Genomic DNA, 19,806 nt, shown 5'->3' on the forward strand with positions numbered 1-19,806 from the left:
TTTCCGTCTTTTATGATACAATAACAATTACTACAGAAAGGTCGCTTGCGGCCGAGGCGCTACAATTGAAACCGTCAATAATAAACGCTGTTTAATAATTTCTTGCAAATAATTAGCTATTGCTGAAAAAGTCGCTTTAACACTCAAAATACAACCAATAAAGCTTATTTTTCAAAACGGTTATATCATTTAGGAAGCAAGGTATCTGATTCGCTGATTTAAGCTCTGTCGTTATATCTTATCGGATTTTTTTCATTGCAGATTGACATTCTGCAAATAGCAGATTCCACTGCGTTCTTCCCCTGTTATCTTTTTCATCTACAACGACTCGAATTTCTTAACCAGTTCATCACTATTCCTTTGAAATTAGCGTTTCGCCTTTCCCATGGCTATTCTGTTTATTTTATCTTGGTCTTCTCTGATCGTAGATTTGGAAAGTGTGAGGTGGAGTCACTTATTTGTTGCAAATCTTTGAAGGTCTTGTGATCTTGGAAGATCGTAATAATTAAGATCCTACGGGCAGAAGCAGAATCAATGAGGTGCTTCGTCTTGAAGAATATTGGCGTTATTCTTCCCTCTGCATCTTCCTAGGAATACCAGGCTCCTTAATAGCTTGCGCTGTCTGATCCGTAAGTTGTCAAAATTAGAAGAGACAGACTACGAAACCTGACATGGAGTAGAACAGCCGAAATAGTGGAGGAAACTTAAAAAATGTTGGATAGAATAGAAAAACGTTAAAAAAATAGAAATTAACGATTCCAGAAATAATCCCTTTTTAATTTGGCATGACTTCAAAGTCACTTTCTAAACGATTCGTATCCCGCTTATTTTAAGATCTAAAATTAACTCGCGACTATTAAAATTGTTACGTTAGGCTCGGTCGGTTTACGCCAATTAATTTCGTTTGTTATAAATAAGGATGTTTCATAAAAACAAATTAAAAACATCCTTTCAATTCCTTTAACCACATTTTTTTCGCATTTTGATTTATATATTTATTTTTTTAATTTATAATTTATGTCTCGAACGAAATTCCAAAGTGTTTAAGACCTAGTGACCTCAACTAAACAAAGCCATCAAGCAACAGCGCCACGATTACCAATTAATGTCCCCATACAAATAGGAAACTTAACGCGTTTTAACACATTTCTTTCTTTTCCGTGAAATTCTTTTGGTGAAACAAACTTTCTGAAAATTCTGAGAAAATTTGCAACAAAATAATTTTTCTTTTTTGTTGTAATTTACCGGTTTGAAAATCGATTTTAAATCCATCACACGCATTATTTATGTGCGGCGATAAAGTTTACGTCCCCTTTAAAACGTAAATTATACCCCCCTTTAGCTATTCCGAGGCATGAAGGTATTTTAAAAAATTAAGCTGCACAAAATATTAACTTTCTATTAATTACCGATTAAGATAATTAAATCGGAGAAATTATATTAAAAAAAAAGAAAAGGAAACGTTATAAAACATTTTTAATCGAATTATTACGTTAATTGAAAGTTTTATAAAATTCCTTTTAAATTAGTGCTTTAATTAACAACTAGTTCTGGTTTTTAACTTTTAAAATTGTTTAAAATGATACGAAAAAAGATAATAATTAACTTATCTTTAACTTTTTAATAACAGTACGATGATAACAAGATCCCATTCATTCATCGACATCAAAATCGTTTCTATTACAAAACACAACAAGCGTAACCCCATTAAAAAATGTAAATATCGAAATAAAATTAAAAATACCCTGTATTCTCGTTGTTAACCAACTGCTCCAACATTTGTATCTTCAACATTTTCACTAAAATAATTATTTTATTTAAACATCACATAAAAAGTTGTTAGTGAAAACTCATCGCGCCATCACACACCACAATTAAATTTTATTAAATCATGTTTAATTAGAAATGAATGTTTAACTATGTATTTGAATAACAAAATAGTATTCCTTTTCGAGTTTAAATGGAAAACCACAAAGAAATCGCGATGCACGTGTACGTCGACCGCCTACGATCCACTGTGTTTCGTTTCGTTTCGTTCGTTCTGAGTTTGTCTCCTGGCATGCGACGGCGTGCGCCTCTATAGAAAGCGACGCGCATTACTAACGACCGCGAAACGTTTCCTCTTTATCGCACTCCTTCGAAACACGGAGAAAGTTGAAGAAGGATGGTGAGATTCGGTGGCGTAAAAACTTAAAAAATTTATTGGTGTGTATAAAGGGAACAACAAGTGCTTTTTTTTGTGGACAACAAGACATGGTAGCATTTCTTTAGTTTTTTCATAACAAAGAATTAATAAAAAAATATTACTAAACTGGATTAGAAATAAATAGAAAAGTTATGTACAAAAATATAGCCCTTAACGGGCCGAAATTGTTTGTGGCTAAAGTACTGCGATATTATGACTGCTAAGTATGTTGCAGATTTGATACACTCAAAAACGAGGAACTTTACTTGTTTGGTATATTGAATAAAGGAGATTTGTTCCATGAACAAAGAAATGATAATATTCCAATTGAATCAAATTCTGATCACTATCAAAATCCAAAATTCCATATAATTGCAAATGTTGCCATAAACCAAATGTAAATGATTAACTTGCGTCTAGCGATTAGGACATCGCAACGATTATTCAAATCCATTAACAGATCCGATGTGGTCAAATCAGGTTTCTTTGGCAATAACCCCACCTAACCAAACACGCCGAAACATAAAAGCAAACGAAACACCGAAAGACTACCATTTGCAATATCATCGCAAACATTTCAGGAAATGCAGGAGAAGGAGAGAGTACTATAGATAGAAATAAAATGACAAAAAGAAGACCAAAAAAGAAAGTTTAATGAGAAAATGAAGACAACAATCGCAAAAATCTGATCTATACACCTCCTTGATACTTATTATACTTAACAGGCCGAGATGATTTGTAGATGAGGCCCTATAATTTTCAAGCAGGGGTTGCATGCGGCCGAGGAAGTACTACTAATTAATATTTGGTACGATTGCAAACGAAAATGATCTATACAGCACCATGATACTGGTTATGCTCAAGGGGCAGAATGGTTTGCAGCTGACGATCTACAATTCGTTTGCGTGTAATTATCTTTCATTGTCACTTTCAGTATAAAATGTATAAAATACAACGATACATAATATATAATAATATAGATATTTCAGCACATGATCAGGTGCCCCAAAATTCCCTACATAATCTACACAACTTTTTCTTCCCCCTACTCAATATTTATATGGCCTCTCTTCATTTGCGCATCTAAATCGCAACTCCAACCCAACCTCAGAATTTTCTCCATCATTAAAACTTTATACTTATTATTGTATCCCACTTATACACGGCGTTCTCGTTTTTCCACATCTCTATCTCTACATTTCAATTTCCTCCTTCTTTGTATTTCCACTCTGTTAAGTACCCTACTCTGATATAATATTTCTTTCTTTCTTGTTGGCCATGCTTCTCCACACCAGTCCTAACCTATCTCCAACACTCATAAAATCTTAAAGTCTCATTTCAACTCTACTCATATCGCCTTTCTACTTACTTCTACTCTCATCTTCTCCAGCTTCAACTCATCTCTCACTATATATGCTTAATCTCCTCCACCATCTTGTGTTCTTTGCAACACCATATTTCCGATCCATACATTATCACACCCTTCACCAATCCATCAAAGATTACTTCTTTAAATATTCTTTCCCTCCAGCTTCATATCTGCCCTAATAATCTGCTTGCTTTTCTAATTCTCTGGTCATTATTCGCTCGAAAAGTAAAATCCAGGCAAGCAAATTCCATTACTTCCTTTTATGTCTCCTACTCTTGCATAATTTTATAATTTTCGTTTTTTAACATCCAAATCCTTCCCCTCAAAGTATGTGTCAATATGATTATTCAATATGAGTATTCATTTAACAGTAAATAGTTGGTCTAAATATTTATTGTAACAACATATTAATTAATATAATCATTAATTATTATTGTAATAACGTATTCATCATTCGTATTCATCATAATACCACTTTTCGGTAACATAATGTAATCATAAAATGCATATTATCAATGTTTCAGCTTAAAAAAGCAAAAATTTAAGTTAAGTTTTACATCGACTAGAAAAGATTATCAATTAAAAAAAATTATAATTGATAAATGATAAAGAAATAAAAACATTTCGTTGTAATCGTAATCTAATAATCGTACACAATAATCATCAAAGTCAATAAAAAAAAATACCTTATAAGTTTTATCACTTTTCCAGGTAAATTTCCTGTTGAAAATACTTATCTAAAAGAAGACATTGTTTATTGTTTTCTAAAACCACTCAAATGTTATCTTTTTTATCTCTCTCTATCGATCAAAAATAAACATTTACACCAAGTCAAAGACCGTATTCTCATCCTCCTATCTCTATCTGCACGCGGTGGTCTTTCGGAGTGAGTATGTGGACAGCTGTTGTTGCAATTCCCCTAACTTGGTAGAGATAAAGTCACAAAAATCAATGAATGTCTTCCTTGGTTCAATGGAAATGCCGAGGAACTAACCCAATTTTTATTAGTTTTGTTCTTCAACAACAAAATAATAAATAGGATTTAAATAAAATAAATCTTGTTGTGGTGGGTCTTGTTCCAATTTCGAAACATTAAATTTTCATGTTGGAGAAGTTTAAGTGGAAGTCACCCACGTTTCTAATTTTATGCATAAATCACACCTGCTCGAAAAGACGATATGACGCCAAAATGTAAAGTGGGTAATCCTTAAATTTAGGTTTCGATGTTATAAATCATTCTATTTTTAAATTGCTTTATAAAGTTGCATTATTAAATTAATTCCATAACTCTTACTTCGTGCAATAAACCATTTTTTGGAGGGTATCAATATTTATGATATAAAAATGCTGTAAAAATGTACTTTGATGTTGTCGTGATATGCGTTTCACCATACTATTCACAGGGAAATTAAAATTAAGCTTTTTATAAATTAGTTATTAATAAAACTTGGTTGTAATTCAACTCTAAACAACTATTGATTACAAAGAATGTTGATACGATCAACAATTATTAAGATGTTGACTTTATGTTAATATACAACGTTATCTAGAGATTGGTGAAGTCGTTAAATCAACTAGTGTGATTCGATTTGAGTCGTTTGACACATCTCTATGTTAATCTTGCATTTCCATTTTCCTTTGGATAATTCTCTTTTAAATACTCAAATTCCCACTGAATAAGAAAATTTTCTTTTCCAGGAAATGACTAACTTTTGAAACGGGCCGCAAAAAATTCCGTTTCCTTTAGTCACTTTCAGTTGATTACTTCTCATTTCTGTTCTTTTAACGACAAATGCGTGTCAATTGGTTGTGTTGAAATCTTTTTTTGCAGAAAACCTCGTTCTGGTTTAATCCGATGACTCTCTTTTGAGTGAATCTTTCCACAGAATGAATCATTTTAAAACCATACAAAAACTTAAAACGAAGTTATAAATCAAAAATAAATCATCGCGATTATTTATTTATTTATTTATCAATTCACATCGTTATTACGATGTCAATTTTAATGATTTCAAGGATAAAAAAATTTTAACTTCAAATTTATGGTTGTAATTAAATAAATAACATATAAAATATAATTATTATGGATCATTTAACGATTCAGTTTGTTTGTTGGGTTAAATAATTCTCGATATGAGTCAATTTCCGCGGTGACCATTGTTTTAAAACGTATTAAGATGCAAATTTATTCATTTGTGGATACGAGCCAAACCAAATTCGCCACACAATAGAAGCAAGTAGCACTGTATTATTGTTTTAGAAAAAACACCTGATCTTAAATGATCTTTATTAAATAAATTATTTTTCTTTGTTTTTTTTCGGTTATACTTCATATATAAAAACGTTCTAGTTCTAGGTCTAGTGTTAGTTCTGGTTTTGCACTAGCACTGTCACTAGAATTAACACTAGACCGAGAACTAGAAACATTCGGATTTAGCCGCACGTCTCTCAAGACGGCTAAACCCGAATGATTCTAGTTCTAGGTCTAGTGTTAGTTCTAGTTTTACACTAGTACTATCACTAGAACTAGTTTTACACTAACACTATCACTAGCGGTAATTTTACACTAGTTCTATCACTAGAACTAGTTTTACACTAGCACTATCATTAGAACTAACACAAGACCTAGACCTAGAATCATTCGGGTAGTCGCACGTCTCTCAAGACGGCAAAACTCGAATGATTCTAGTTCTAGGTCTTGTGTTAGTTCTAGCTTTACACCAGCATTCTAGGTCTAGTGTTAGTTCTGGTTTTGCACTAGCACTGTCACTAGAATTAACACTAGACCGAGAACTAGAAACATTCGGGTTTAGCCGCACGTCTCTCAAGACGGCTAAACCCGAATGATTCTAGTTGTAGGTCTAGTGTTAGTTCTAGTTTTACACTAGTACTATCACTAGAACTAGTTTTACACTAGCACTAGCACTAATTTTACACTAGTTCAATCACTAGAACTAGTTTTACACTAACACTATCACTAGAACTAACACAAGATCTAGACCTAGAATCATTCGGGTTTAGTCGCACGTCTCTCAAGACGGCAAAACTCGAATGATTCTAATTCTAGGTCTTGTGTTAGTTCTAGTTTTACACTAGCACTAATTTTATACTAGTACTGTCACTAGAACTAGTTTTACACTAGCACTATTACTTTTATTCTAGCGCTATCACTAGAACTAGTTTTACACTAGCACTATCACTAGAACTAACACTAGACCTAGAACTAGAATCATTCGGTTTTAGCCATACTGAGAGACGAATCCAAATGAAAACACTCCTCCGAATCAAAAAATAGAGTATAAAACTAGAATATTATAACCAATCAACTTTTAGGTTGTGATTTATTCGCGTTAATAAAAACGAAAGGGGAGGGTAAAATTTGAGGCAATTCAACCCCATTGAAAAATCGTGGAGGGTTGATGGCCATTTCAAATCGCGCCGCTCGCGTTTCAAAACAGACAATGGATTAAAGCCAAGGGTCAGGGGTAATTTAGCGTTTACGGTCTGATGGTCACTTCCACAGATGAACCATACGTAATCCATAAAGTCAATAGGTTCGGATATATTGTGAACAAAACTGTAACGGATTGTTTTCGAAATTTCGAAATAGATTCGGTAACAATTTATTTAGATACATTTTTGAAATTGTTGTTGGAAAATTTTAAATTTTTTTTAGGTTAGAGAAGGTTGCTTTTGAAATTAGCATTTCCTTTTGGCGAAAACCCACGTTAAGGGCGACCCACTGAAGTCCGGTCGTTTTAAATGAAAGAGAATTGAAACAAAAAATTTATACGGTGCGTTTCAATGTTAACCGGTCTGGGTTACGTAAGTGAACTTGATTCATGATGAATAACGGAATTTGAGAAATTATAATTTTGAAATCAACTTTTATCGTCTTCCTACACAACCTTTTTAACTATTTTTTTTTTTTTATTAATCGTTTGAAATAATTTTTGTTATAAAATTATTGCGTACATTGATATATGCCTAGATGGGTGTTTCCAAACTAAACTCACCCCTATTAAAATATTTTTTTTCTTTCAATTTGGGCGTTGAGATTTATGTGGAAATTATACAATCGAAAGAGTTTTAAAGGTAAACAAAGGTCGACACAATCGTAACGGTCATCGAAAAACTACGGTAGCAGAAAAAAGGGTTCACACCCCCTTCGGTTCAATCTCGAAAGAGAACCACCACTTTGGGGTGACTACAATTAAACTAATTTATAGGGTTGAGTTTTCGAGTTGCATTAGATTGGACCATTTGAAATGAAAGGGCGTAAATTAACAAACAAAAATGTTTTGTTGGGGATTCTATGATTTATTACATTCTAATTTCCTTTTATTTAGAATTTTTCTTAATTTATTATTGTTGATATTTTTTCTTTTCTAAAAGATGTTTTACTGCCATCTAGTACCGAGTAGACGTTCAATTTCATTATTGTATCTCCTTTAAAGTTAACAATTTAACTTGATAATAGTGGCTTTTAATAAAAATTCATGAAATTAACTGGATTGGTTCAAAATTGAATGTCAATCCAGTTAATGGCAGCTCAGTTAAAAATACTTAGACATATTTATTGAACTATGTTAATACATGATGGAGGAGATTTTTAGTGAGGATACTATTGAGAAATGTTAAGGATTAGGGAAATGACAGGTGGGACTCTCGGACTGTATTGTGAGATATCAAAGATTATACAGTGATATGTCAGAAATAAGTTTGATGCTATAAGCGATATACTAGAGTGTTAATAAATGCTTGGGAAGATGTTGAGATAATAACCAGAAATATCAGAAACGGTATTAATAAATGATAGAGAATATGTAGAGAGGAGTGTGAGCTATCAAATTATACAGTGATATGTCAAAAATAATTTTGATGCGATAAGCACCATAATAATCAGAGATATCAGAAACGATATTGATAAATAATAGAGAAGATATAATTATTATCTATCTAATTATTGTAGATCTAATATTTAGGTAGACAAGATTATTTTTTGCTAAAAAATTAAGTTATTTATTAATCCAAAACGACTTAAAAGAAGTCATAATAAGTCTTCAGACAGGCAACAAAAAAAAATTGAGATGAAATGTGTCTCATCTGGAATTCGAAAGAGTCTGTTGTCGAAGAAGACCGCACATGTTCCTCAAAAGATTAAAGAGGTCTTATTAAATATAGCCATTCCCAACGGATCTTATCTTATTAATTCTTTTATAACCCAAGCAAAAAAAAAATTAAGCTTTAATCATTACCTTTGAACATGACCAGCAACGTATCTCCCCCTAACCGGAACTTGAGGTGGTTCCTTTCCCCCCAATTTTAAATCCAAATCAGATGTAATCAACAAATCCTCACTTTGCACAACCATCGTTTAACATTTAACCATTTTAATGTTTAAAGTTTCACTTATACAATTAATTATTTTAATAAAATCTAATGAAAAATGATTATATTCTGATACAGTTTGAGGTATTATGGTCGTCCGTATGGCGAAGGTCGTCCAGCGGTAATAAAATGGGGCCGATTATCTCGCCCGCTATGCTAATAATATGTAAATGGGCGCAGCCTTTCTCGGAGAAAATTCTTTTTATTCTATAGATAACGTTGGCGACAGTGGGATCCTTTTATTTTTTGACTTTTTCAAATTGATGATAATTTGATCACAAATTATTGCAATTATGAACAATCAGTATAAAAAATAAAATTTTTTCATAACTTCTCTTACAAGAACGAATTAAATTACATCCAAACAATTCAAATCAAAGAAATCGAACAAAGAACGTAATCATTAAAGAAAACAACTACAAAAAAAAATATTAGATCACCAGTGAGAGGTTAAACACTATGATTTAACAACATTAAAAAAAAACAATAAATTGTTTCAAAACACGTGCGTTTATCACAACACCGAAACACGTAAAGGTTAAAATTAAGAACGAAAAGAGTCGTAAGAACGTCTTCGTGTCTCAACACTTCAGGTAGGACTGAATCAAAATCAGCTACTAATAAAATCTTGCGTTGAGTTGTAACTCCCCAGATTTAACTCTCCAATCTCTCTATATCTCTCTTTCTTTATTAAGATCTTTCGGTTTGTCTCTCTTTGTTTCTCTCGTTGATTAAGTGTATCTCGTGAGTCTTGCGAATCTTGTGGTTCGATCCGTTGGGGAGTTCGCCAATAATTAGTCTTTGTGTCTGCGAAAGGATGCATATAAGAACTGTTGGGTGTACCACAGTCCGCTTCCTACTTCTTGTCTACCACTATCGTATTTATATTCCGGTAGAGTGCCACTCCTTCGTTTACGGTGTTTGTGTCCCTCGAGGTGCCGTTCAAAGAAATTTTTATTCAACTTTATTGATAGAAAGGAAATTATTTGAAAAAAAAATCTTTTTTTTTTAATAAATGGACTAATAATAATAAATGAGTCAATTAGAGGAGATTAATCAAAATTATGGTTAACCATAAAAGATAATCTTGGGATGTTTCGATTTAACATCCATCTGTAAGGTAATGAGAAGGAAAATCGGCGGATGAAAGAGGAAATGGCCTCAGAATACACTTAAATAATAATACACCCAACCCGTAACGGTTTCTATGCCTGAAGAATACGGTTTCACACAGACTATCGTCTTTCATTCGATTCAAGCCAACCCGAACCCGACCGACCGAAGAGTAACAATATTGATTGTGGGAGAGTTTACGCACAATAATAATAAATAACGACGCACTATAATTCATAAGTTGCGTTAACCTTAATGATGTTTCGATCGAAACTTTTTCAAATTGGATTCAAATTGTTATTATCGCTGATTGGAAAATAATATCTTATCGTAAAATCGAATACATTTTTTGTTATAGCTGTAATGAACTTGTAACGGGTGTGACATTTTAATGTAACGGGTGTGACATTTTAATGTAACGGGTGTGACAAACTAAAAATGCAAAATTCGGAGTAAATATTCGACTCAATTTAACTTATCTAAACGATCATTTAAGTATTACCATTTTAGATTTGTTATGATATCATTTTTATAATAAACTTTTTGTGTTTTGGCCGTAACGGGTGTGACAAATTGACAGCTGCAAAATTCGGGGTAATTTACTTTTTTAAGAATCTTGTTTGCTGCTAAATTGCTTTACTAAACATATAATGAAGGTTCATGAAAGATACTTTTTGGTGGTGCTTAAAAAACATAAAACATTGTTTGGAAAAGGGACTTTAGACAAGAACTGGAAGATACGAGAAGCAAAGTACTAAATGAGATGATGTCTGAGCTAATTAGGTACCAACCTTAATTTATATTTCAACTTAAAGATAAATAGCAACATAATTAAGGGAAAAATAGAATAGAATTATGGCTAATGGAGATAAAGAAAAGCGCAAATGGAAAAATACAGAGATTAATCATTACTATTACACCAAGTCTAACTATTATATAATTTAAATTGAAACACAAAAACACCTTTCTAAAAACTTATACTAAAACTCCTTGAATGGACGCAACATAAGAATATAACTAGTTTTACCAAAAACAAAGTCGTTTAATGCAAAACCTAAGTAATCAAGAGATATTTGAAGTATTACTTAATTAATGTTATTAATGTGCGTAATTTCGTTTCATGTTAATCATGGTTTTTAAGACTGCATAGTTTAACTCACACGACTCATTAGCAATTAACGTTTCGCTCGGTACTAATTAAATTAAGAATTAAAAGTGAAAGCGCCATCTATGAAATAAAACCAAAAGTGTATTCTTTAGTTTTAAGGAATCTGTAATACCGATAAATTAAAAAAAAATCAAAATTATTTTTAACGGTAACGTATCATTTATTTATTATCATTCATTACAATTTATTGTTTTTTTTAACGGAATTGATTGATAATGTACAGTATCACATATAGTTGCAAAATTAGTTATTTTTTTTTTAACTGTGGAAGATTTAAACGAAACTTAAAAATCTAAATAAAAATAGTGATATATATATAAAAATCAAAACTTAATAATTAATTCAATTAATCTAAACATTTTCTCTTGAGACTAGTTAATCCTCAACATGATATTTTTTTTTTTTAGTTACTTCAACATTAAAATATTTATATTTCATCTTAACGACTACAATTTTCAAACTAATACTCAAATCTTTTAACAACCCTGTTGCATTAAAAGTTTGGCAAATTTAAATACTCTCCACCAGGAAGTCCACGGAGACGAAGAGGACGTCGTTTCCTGTCGAGAAGAAGAAGCGACTACTTCTTCAGCGGATGAAACCGACGATGTACTTTTACCATCTTTTTGTCCGTTTATTGCTGGAGATGTCATTTTTATAACCTAAAAAGTAATTATTTATTTCATTTTGATTTAAAGCTATTTAAAAGGACTGTTACATAGTCGCTATTAGGTCTACTATTAGTTCTAACGATAGTGATAGCACTAATAGCTAGAATTAACACTTGCACTATCATTAGAACTAACACTAGACCTAGAATTAGAAACATGAACGAATGCTTCTTCTACGTCTAATGTGAGTTCTAGTGATAATACTACTGGTTGTACTAATAACTAGAATTAATACTTGCACCATCATTAGAACTAACACTAAAACTAGAAAAAAGTTCTTGATCCTGAGATGTAGCAATCCTCTAAGTTTCTACGATCTTCGTTTTTGTTTTAAATTTTTTTTAATCCAACTTCATTAAAAACTTTTAGTTACGTTATAAAATACGTAATCAATCGTTAAAGAGTATGATGTAAGTGAATTGAAAATATAGCCATGAGGTAAGCTCGTTTTTATTAGTCAAGGTAAAAATAACCTTTATAAAATTACGTTAAATTTGATGTTAAAAGGAGTATAATGTTTTAAAGAGCTGAATAAAACGAAATTGGAGACGTTTATGTAATTTAATAACTGTGAAGTTTAATTTAATAGTTTGAATTAAAGTTAAGTTTCAACAAAAATGTTGTAAGTTTATAAAAATATTTTTGTGTAAAAATTTTTTTTTGATAACTTTTTAGAAAGAATTGGGTCAAAACTAACGTTTTAATGAGATATGGCTAAATTGGATAAGAAATAATTCGCATAATGGACTTTCCTTTTTAGAGAAGTCTAGAAAAAAACTTCAACCTTGAACTAATTTATTAATTTTATATTGGATTAAAAAAAACATACTTAAATATTAAAATTTTTTAATTTAAATTAAAATTAAAACCCACTCTTGGTATTAATTCTTTTTCCTTACCTTTTTTCTATTTTATTTTCTTTGGCACAAAAACTAAAAACAAATTCTTCTCTCTCGACGATTATTACCACACACGATATTTTCAAAATCTATTATAAAACACGAAACGCGTTCCTCTCGTTTAGAAGGTTAGTGTGTGTGTGTAAACGTAAACCACACATAAACCTCCTCTCCAAGATCTGACCTACATCCCCGAGAATACGCGATACCGAACGTTACAGAAAAAAAGGGGGCCACTGCGCAAAATCCGACGCTGTGCCGACGATTGCAAAGCAGGGCCGTAATTGACACGTGCCATTTTTATCAACCGCGATAACCGATAAAGTTAAAGTATAAAAGAGTAATGCGTAGGATAAAGAATCAATCTTTTTTGGACGTTTCGATTGGTTACACTACTTCAAAAATCGGATTAAAAAACTTAATCGGGGTTATTTTATCGATACGGCTCTGTTTAAGGTCGGCTTTTAGGGGCCTATTGATCAATACGCGGTTGTTACAGCTGATCGAAAGCTGAATAGGAGTGTGTTAACCTTCAAATTTGAAGGCGAGATATTTTTTTTATGAATTATTTGATTATTATGTAGATTGCATTATTATATTGCTTCAATACAATTTAACACGTTGGCTGCCATGAGGATAACATGATCGACCAAGTCACTCGGCCAGAATCAATAAATAGGTAAAAATGAAGATAAATGTGGAAATTTTTTGCTGCCCTTCTTTATATGGGATTTGTAAAGTATCCTAAAATAGCTGACTATTCGTCCACCAAAATTCCAAAAGTAATGAGCAGAAATAGATTTCAACTATTGCTGAGATTTGTTCATTTTTCTGATAATTCGACGGATGACAAAAGAGATAGTTGCACAAGTTGTGCAATCCAATTGGTTATACATTGAGCATGTCACTGTATTTTGGACAAACAGTTACTGGACTGCAGTCTGCTGGACTTGCTGAAAGAGTAGTTATGGACTTGAGCCATATTTATCTGAAGGAAGGCTTATAGTAGTGGATAACATTTATACATCAGCGCCATTGGCTATTTCACTTCTACAGAGAGATACCCATTTATTAGGTACCCTAACGAAGAACAGAAAGTACTTACCAAAGGATATCATGACAAAAAAAAACCTTAAAAAAGGAGAAGTGGTTGGTAAACAAAATTCGAAAGGAATTGTTGTAGGAAAGTGGAAGGACAAACGCGATGTTTACTTCCTAAGCACAAAACATACTTTGGAAAAGATGACAACTGGACGAAAAAACAGGTTGGGAGAGAAAGTTTGTAAGCCAGTTGCTGTTTTAGAATACAACAAGGGCAAGCAAGGGATACCTTTTAGACCAAATGACAAGCTATTTTACGCCCTTGAGAAAAACCATCAGATGGTATCACAAAGTAGCTTTTGAGGTTCTATTGAATACTGCTGTAGTCAATGCGCTTTTCATTTACAATCATTTTCACAAAAGGAAAATTCATATTGCCTCATTCAGGGAGATGCTTGTGCTTGAGATGCTAGGTAGTGAAAAGAAGAATGACGTTACACCAAAACGTTCAGATTCCCTGAAGCACAGCTTAGTGCAAAGTGGGAAAATTAGTTTCCACAAGATGTCATGTTTGTGACAAGTTGTGCCTTTCATGTTTTACAAAACTTCATTGAAAGTGTAAAGATAATAAAGATAATTTTTGTAATTCAAGATCTCATTGCACTTGAGTAATCCTGGTGATCAACAACTTCACAAATATAATATGCTAGCACTAAGTTGTCATATTTTTGCTGGCACCTCAAGTATCATATCTTTCTTTGTCAGTGCCTCTTTACACATTATTACATATTATATCACCCCGGTTTCTGGAAAGGATATTTTGAAGCAATTCGTTACTTGATATATGTAGATCTGACATCGCTGCAATGTTAAGATGCCTTTTTGAATGAAAATATTAATTTAGTGAATATAACTTAATAGAAAACATTTAATCTATTTGTTAATTAAAGAAAAATCGTATAAAATCAATAATTAATTCTGCAATTAATCGTATAATTTAATTAACGCGAACCGATGCTATAAATCAGTATACAATAACCTATTAAAAAAAATTATAACCAAAAAAAATCTGCAAGTTCCAAATGGATACGAATCTTTAAAAAATCGTTAAGTTAAACGTACACTTGAAACAATTTTTTTATGTTAAGCGGTAAAAAAAAAATAAAAAAATCCTACCTTCTTTCCAGTTCCTTCGCTTTCAATTTATTAATGGAACTTGCAGATTCATCCAACGAAGTGGGCCGATCTCTTCTGAAAACAACGAAAAATGTTTTAATACATACAATTTTACGACATTTCCATTAAAAATGAGTTTCAACTAACTCTTCACTTTTTATTAGAGACTCATAAGAATTAGAACTAGGAAAGAAATTTTCCGTTAACGGCGAACTCGGACTATTTGGAACCGAAGAAAATTTCGAACCACTCATCATCCTTTGAAGTTTAGCTTTAAACCCCTTCGGCGAATTAGCGACACTTTTCGGGGAATTTAAACTACCGCTCGGTGAGATCTCCCCCGAAGAGCAACTGCCCGACGATAACTTCTCGTAAACGTTCACTTTAAGCGGTTTTTCCTCGGCCATCGCGAAACGTTTTTCCTTGACACCGCGAAAATTCAAACTGAACTAAAACGAGGCAACGAGATATTAATTTTGGTTTAACTATAACGCACAAATTTAAACCAAAAACACGGTCAACTAGAAAAAGTGGTTGGAAAAGGAATTTTTTTGCGGTTTCGTTGATACTTTTCCTTCTTTGTTGTTGTTTAAGGTTTTGGATTCAACATTAAGGTTTTAATGGGATAGAAAAAGAACGCAGGAAGCGGTCTAAAACAGCGATTAAAACAGACTTCCTGCTTCGAGGTTCAGTTCGCGGAGAATATCCGTTTCAGTTTGTTATTAAAAAATTACGCGAATTAACACTGTATTCGTGAATAAAATGAACTCGTTAATTATGATCACTATAAACGCCCGATGAATTAGGAGAATGAATATAAGTTTTTGTATAGACGGACATATGGTGGTTATAAATACCGAAAAAGATAACGAAATGTTATTAATTACTGCGTTTTCTCAATGTTATTTTATTATAATTAAACTAATTCAAATAAATTTAGACTATAAAAAGAGGAAAAAACGATTAATATATTTAGTTTTGAATTTTTTGAATAAACTTCTTTTTAAAGTGACTAAAAGTTCTAACTAAAATAGAGCCATCTATGAGAGGTTTGATTACTTTTGTTTGATACAAGTTTGATAAACCGATTTCAGCTAAATCAGCAATCCTCAGGACATTCGAAGAGTATACTTCCTCTTGCAGGAATTAAGGATAATAGAAAGAGTTAAATAAAAACGATTGGAAAACTGTGGGTGTTTGTTGGGGAAGGTTGAGGAGAGGAGTTGATCAAAAGATATGAGACAAGATTGGAATAATGGGGACGAGATGCTGGATAGGATTCGAAGAAGCACCGATAATTTAAGTATTCTCAATGGTTTGAGTTGCTTCTCCACCAAGATAAGCTTTCCAATCTAATCCAATCACGGAAGTTAGTATCGATATCATGAAGATCAGCAGTGGAGAGAGGGGAGCGATATGGAGATGAGAAAGAGAGGTAGAGGAGATTTGTGGAAGAACAGGTGTGGACACTAGGTATTGGAAGGTTAGTTGTTTCACAACTAATGCAGCGTTTATTACTGAGTGACCTTTCCAGTTAATTTTCTGTATAGTATTTTAGGCTACTTTTTTCGCCTATTTGAATTGTTGTACTATTATGCCATTCCATTGGTATTTCTGACTGGTACAGTACTCTTATAAATAGTTAGGACAGCTTTTCTCTTATCGTTATTCCCCTATATTTGAGCAACTCATTAGCTATGCTAATGATCCCGGTTCTGGGAGATTTCGAGTTTTTTAGTTTTTCAAGATTTTTTTTGACTTCTATCCGAATAATAGTTCTTGTGCTTAAGTTCACTAAGATCTGTGGCCTCTTTGGGGTAGTTATTTAAAATATTTTTCCCAATCTTCCTTTGGCGCCTTTTGACACCACATGTAAGGCTTAGAACAACCAGTATTAATGCTGAAATACATTGTAAAAGAATTTTCCTTCTAAAATTTATAAAAAATTACGTTGTCTCAGATTGCAATAAATTAAAAATGATTCGCCATCTATGAATCATCGCTAAAACATGGAAACATTGTTAATTCAAACTCCATCTATGAATCATTGTTGAAACTGAGTTCAAAGCGAACCCAAGATAAATCGATAGAACGTTTTCGGGCGATTCAGTTATCCACGATAACGTGAGTTTGCCGGAACTGCCCTTCAAATAAAACGCTGTGATTCCTCTCCAAAAGTTCGTAAGTAATTCAAACACTTTTTTTATTAACAAATAATACCTAGAAATTATTTAAAAATTTTTTTCATATAAAAGAATTAATTCTAAATATAACTTTTTGGGAGTTGTTCCAAAATATAACTTCAACTACGCTTTACGAATTATGTAATGAATTTAAAGTGCCTTTAAAAGAAAAATCTTAGTTGGCTTTTATCATCTTTTTTTTATTTTTTGTTTCGTTTCGATTGTTATCCTAAAGGTGACTTTATCCTAGCATCAAGTTTTATGTAATAACCTTTATCCTACTGCCCTTGTCCTATTTAGTAATTAGAACCCAAGTTTGAATCTATTTTTATATAACTATAAGTTAAATTCTAAATAAGTTTAAATTTTTTTGTTATTAATTAAAATTGCGATTTATTACGCAAGTAAATTAAGTACGTAGGCCATGGTCACATGGTTACTTGATCACACGTGTCAATTTTTTAAATAAACCCTAAATAAAATAAAATAACCACATAAAATAAAATTTCGATTATATAATGTTTGATTTAATCTTTATCAATATTTAGAAAAGGATTAAAGTTCAATTACTCATTATGAAGCGAAGCTTATCAATAAATCGATTTTACATAATTTTTTTAGTTAAAACAATAAAAATAAAATGGGTGTCCCAGCTGGAGATGTTGAAAAAGGCAAAAAAATCTTTGTACAAAGATGTGCTCAATGCCACACGGTTGAAGCTGGAGGAAAACATAAAACCGGGCCGAATTTACACGGATTATTCGGCAGAAAAACAGGACAAGCAGCAGGATTTGCTTACACCGACGCTAACAAAGCGAAAGGTAAATTTATTAACCACGTGGTTTTAGTTTTAGGTTATGTTAACCACAAAATTTTCTTAAATAATTAAAATAATTTTATTAGGAATTACGTGGGGACCCGATACCTTATTCGAATACTTGGAGAACCCCAAGAAATACATACCAGGCACAAAGATGGTCTTCGCCGGCTTGAAAAAACCAAACGAAAGGGCGGACCTCATCGCGTATTTGGCAGACTCGACGAAGTGAGCTAGAAATAAATAAAAGCAATGTAACAGGCTTAAGCGGGATTATTCGCCCTTATTTAAGATAATTAAGTTTTAAATAATCCGATCAATCCAGTTCTAAGTTTGTGCAAGTAGTATTTGACCGATCGCAAGACAGTTTTCATCACTTGTCCATAGTCGAGTGAAATACGTGTAAAAAACTAGGCAATTCGTTTCATTTAAACCAATTATTTTTCTTTTCCCTTTTTTTTCGTCACTATTTATTATTAATTATTGTTTAAAAAATTTCGACTCATCGAAATAAAAAAAAAATTATAAAGTTGTACAGTCACGTTAAACATTAAATAACATCTTCTTGTGTTTTAATAAACATGATTTTATGAGTTTAATGAGTTTTAATTTACCTTTTTTGTAATAAATATTTTTTGAAATACTTGACACTTAATAACTGTTATTTTTCTTTTAATGGAATCTACTTTATCGGCTTTTATATTTATTTAGATTAAAATTATTAATTAATTAAGGTTTAAATTGGGTTCAATTTGATATTAAAAATAAATTGAGCAATATATTTTTTATTTTAATGTTTTGCTTTTATTTAAAAACAATAACTCCATTATTAAATGAAAATGTATTGATGGGTCAAATTGGTTGCCTATACCATAACTATAAAATTGAATTATTTTTTTAAAATCATTTTTATAACCCACCCCAGCGTTTATAAGACATCATTTTAAAGTAAGAAGCTTTAATTTGATTTAAAAATCTTTTCCTATCTGTTAAATAACCTTAAAGATTCACTCTGATTTTTAAACAAAAACTTTTACTTACGTTTATGAAACTGCGAGGTAACATCAAAAACTGATTATTTTCTTTCTGTGGTGTAATAATAAGTAACAAAACTTATTAATTTAAAATAAACAATTCAAACGTAATTTATAACAACTAACAACAATGACATAACCTCAAAATGTCAAGAAATTAATATTAGAGAAAGAAACACCTGCTTTATCGGCATTTATGTTTATTTACATTAAATTTATTAATTAATTAATGTTTAAATAGAGTTCAATTTGGTATAATATATAAATTAAAAAATATATATTTCATTTTTATGTTTCGTCATTGTTTAAAAACAATAACAATTATTAAATGAAAATATATTTAGGTGTCAAATTGGTTGTATATATTATTATTATTAAATTGAGTTATTTTTCTAATTTTTTTTGATCTTTTTTAATCCAACCTTTATTACACATCATTTTGAAGTAGGAAGTTTCAATTTAGGTTCAATTTGGCATAAAAACTTTTTAAAATAAAATTTTAACTTTCACTTCTTCATAAATTATTCAATTTGATACTAAAAATATTTACTTACGTTTAAGAAGTAAAGTAACATCTAAAATTAATTATTTTTTTCCTATAACGTAGTAATAAGTAATAAATCTTATTAATTTAAAATAAATAACTCAAGCGTAATCCTTAAAACAATAACATAACCTTAAAATGTCAATAAATTAATCTTGAATTATAACGTATAAATAAGATGAATTTTGCATCCAAACGAGTAATTAACTTTAATA

General features: G+C 31.4%; 2 protein-coding genes and 1 long non-coding RNA gene across 6 annotated transcripts in view; 1 reads left to right on the top strand and 2 right to left on the bottom strand.

Moving 5' to 3' along the window:
- LOC111426165 (Rap GTPase activating protein 1) overlaps positions 1-15,566 on the bottom strand; it is a 71,057-nt gene extending 55,491 nt beyond the window's left edge. The window contains exons 1-2 of one of the 4 annotated variants that reach the window (XM_023060550.2): positions 15,161-15,566; positions 15,014-15,088 (exon numbers count right to left, since the gene is read on the bottom strand). In XM_023060550.2, coding sequence (XP_022916318.1) covers positions 15,014-15,088; positions 15,161-15,420 — 335 coding nt within the window. In that variant the 5' untranslated portion in view covers positions 15,421-15,566. Of the gene's footprint in view, positions 1-1,744; positions 2,010-8,812; positions 9,798-15,013; positions 15,089-15,160 lie in introns of those variants that run through there. The other 3 variants (XM_023060551.2, XM_023060552.2, XM_023060554.2) reach the window with 3 other exon arrangements.
- On the bottom strand, positions 11,363-15,005 carry LOC111426166 (uncharacterized). Its single transcript, XR_002707791.2, has 2 exons — positions 12,797-15,005; positions 11,363-11,888 (listed from the first exon to the last, which is right to left on the bottom strand). It is a non-coding gene; the product is annotated as an uncharacterized lncRNA (long non-coding RNA).
- A 1,516-nt stretch (positions 15,567-17,082) lies between the features above and the next one.
- On the top strand, positions 17,083-18,607 carry LOC111426673 (cytochrome c-2). The gene is made up of 3 exons (XM_023061301.2): positions 17,083-17,194; positions 17,818-18,017; positions 18,100-18,607. The coding sequence occupies exons 2-3, from the start codon at positions 17,837-17,839 to the stop codon at positions 18,243-18,245; spliced, it is 327 nt and encodes a 108-aa protein (XP_022917069.1). The 5' UTR covers positions 17,083-17,194; positions 17,818-17,836; the 3' UTR covers positions 18,246-18,607.
- The last annotated feature ends 1,199 nt before the right edge of the window (positions 18,608-19,806 follow it).

This window comes from Onthophagus taurus, chromosome 5, assembly GCF_036711975.1.
Source record: "Onthophagus taurus isolate NC chromosome 5, IU_Otau_3.0, whole genome shotgun sequence".
Classification (NCBI taxonomy): domain Eukaryota; kingdom Metazoa; phylum Arthropoda; class Insecta; order Coleoptera; family Scarabaeidae; genus Onthophagus; species Onthophagus taurus.

Excerpts from the sequence above, each read along its gene's own strand:
- LOC111426673 (XM_023061301.2), top strand. The coding sequence starts at position 17,837 with ATGGGTGTCCCAGCTGGAGATGTTGAAAAAGGCAAAAAAATCTTTGTA. Across the intron at positions 18,018-18,099 it reads CGACGCTAACAAAGCGAAAG|GAATTACGTGGGGACCCGAT; the intron begins GTAAATTTATTA and ends TAATTTTATTAG.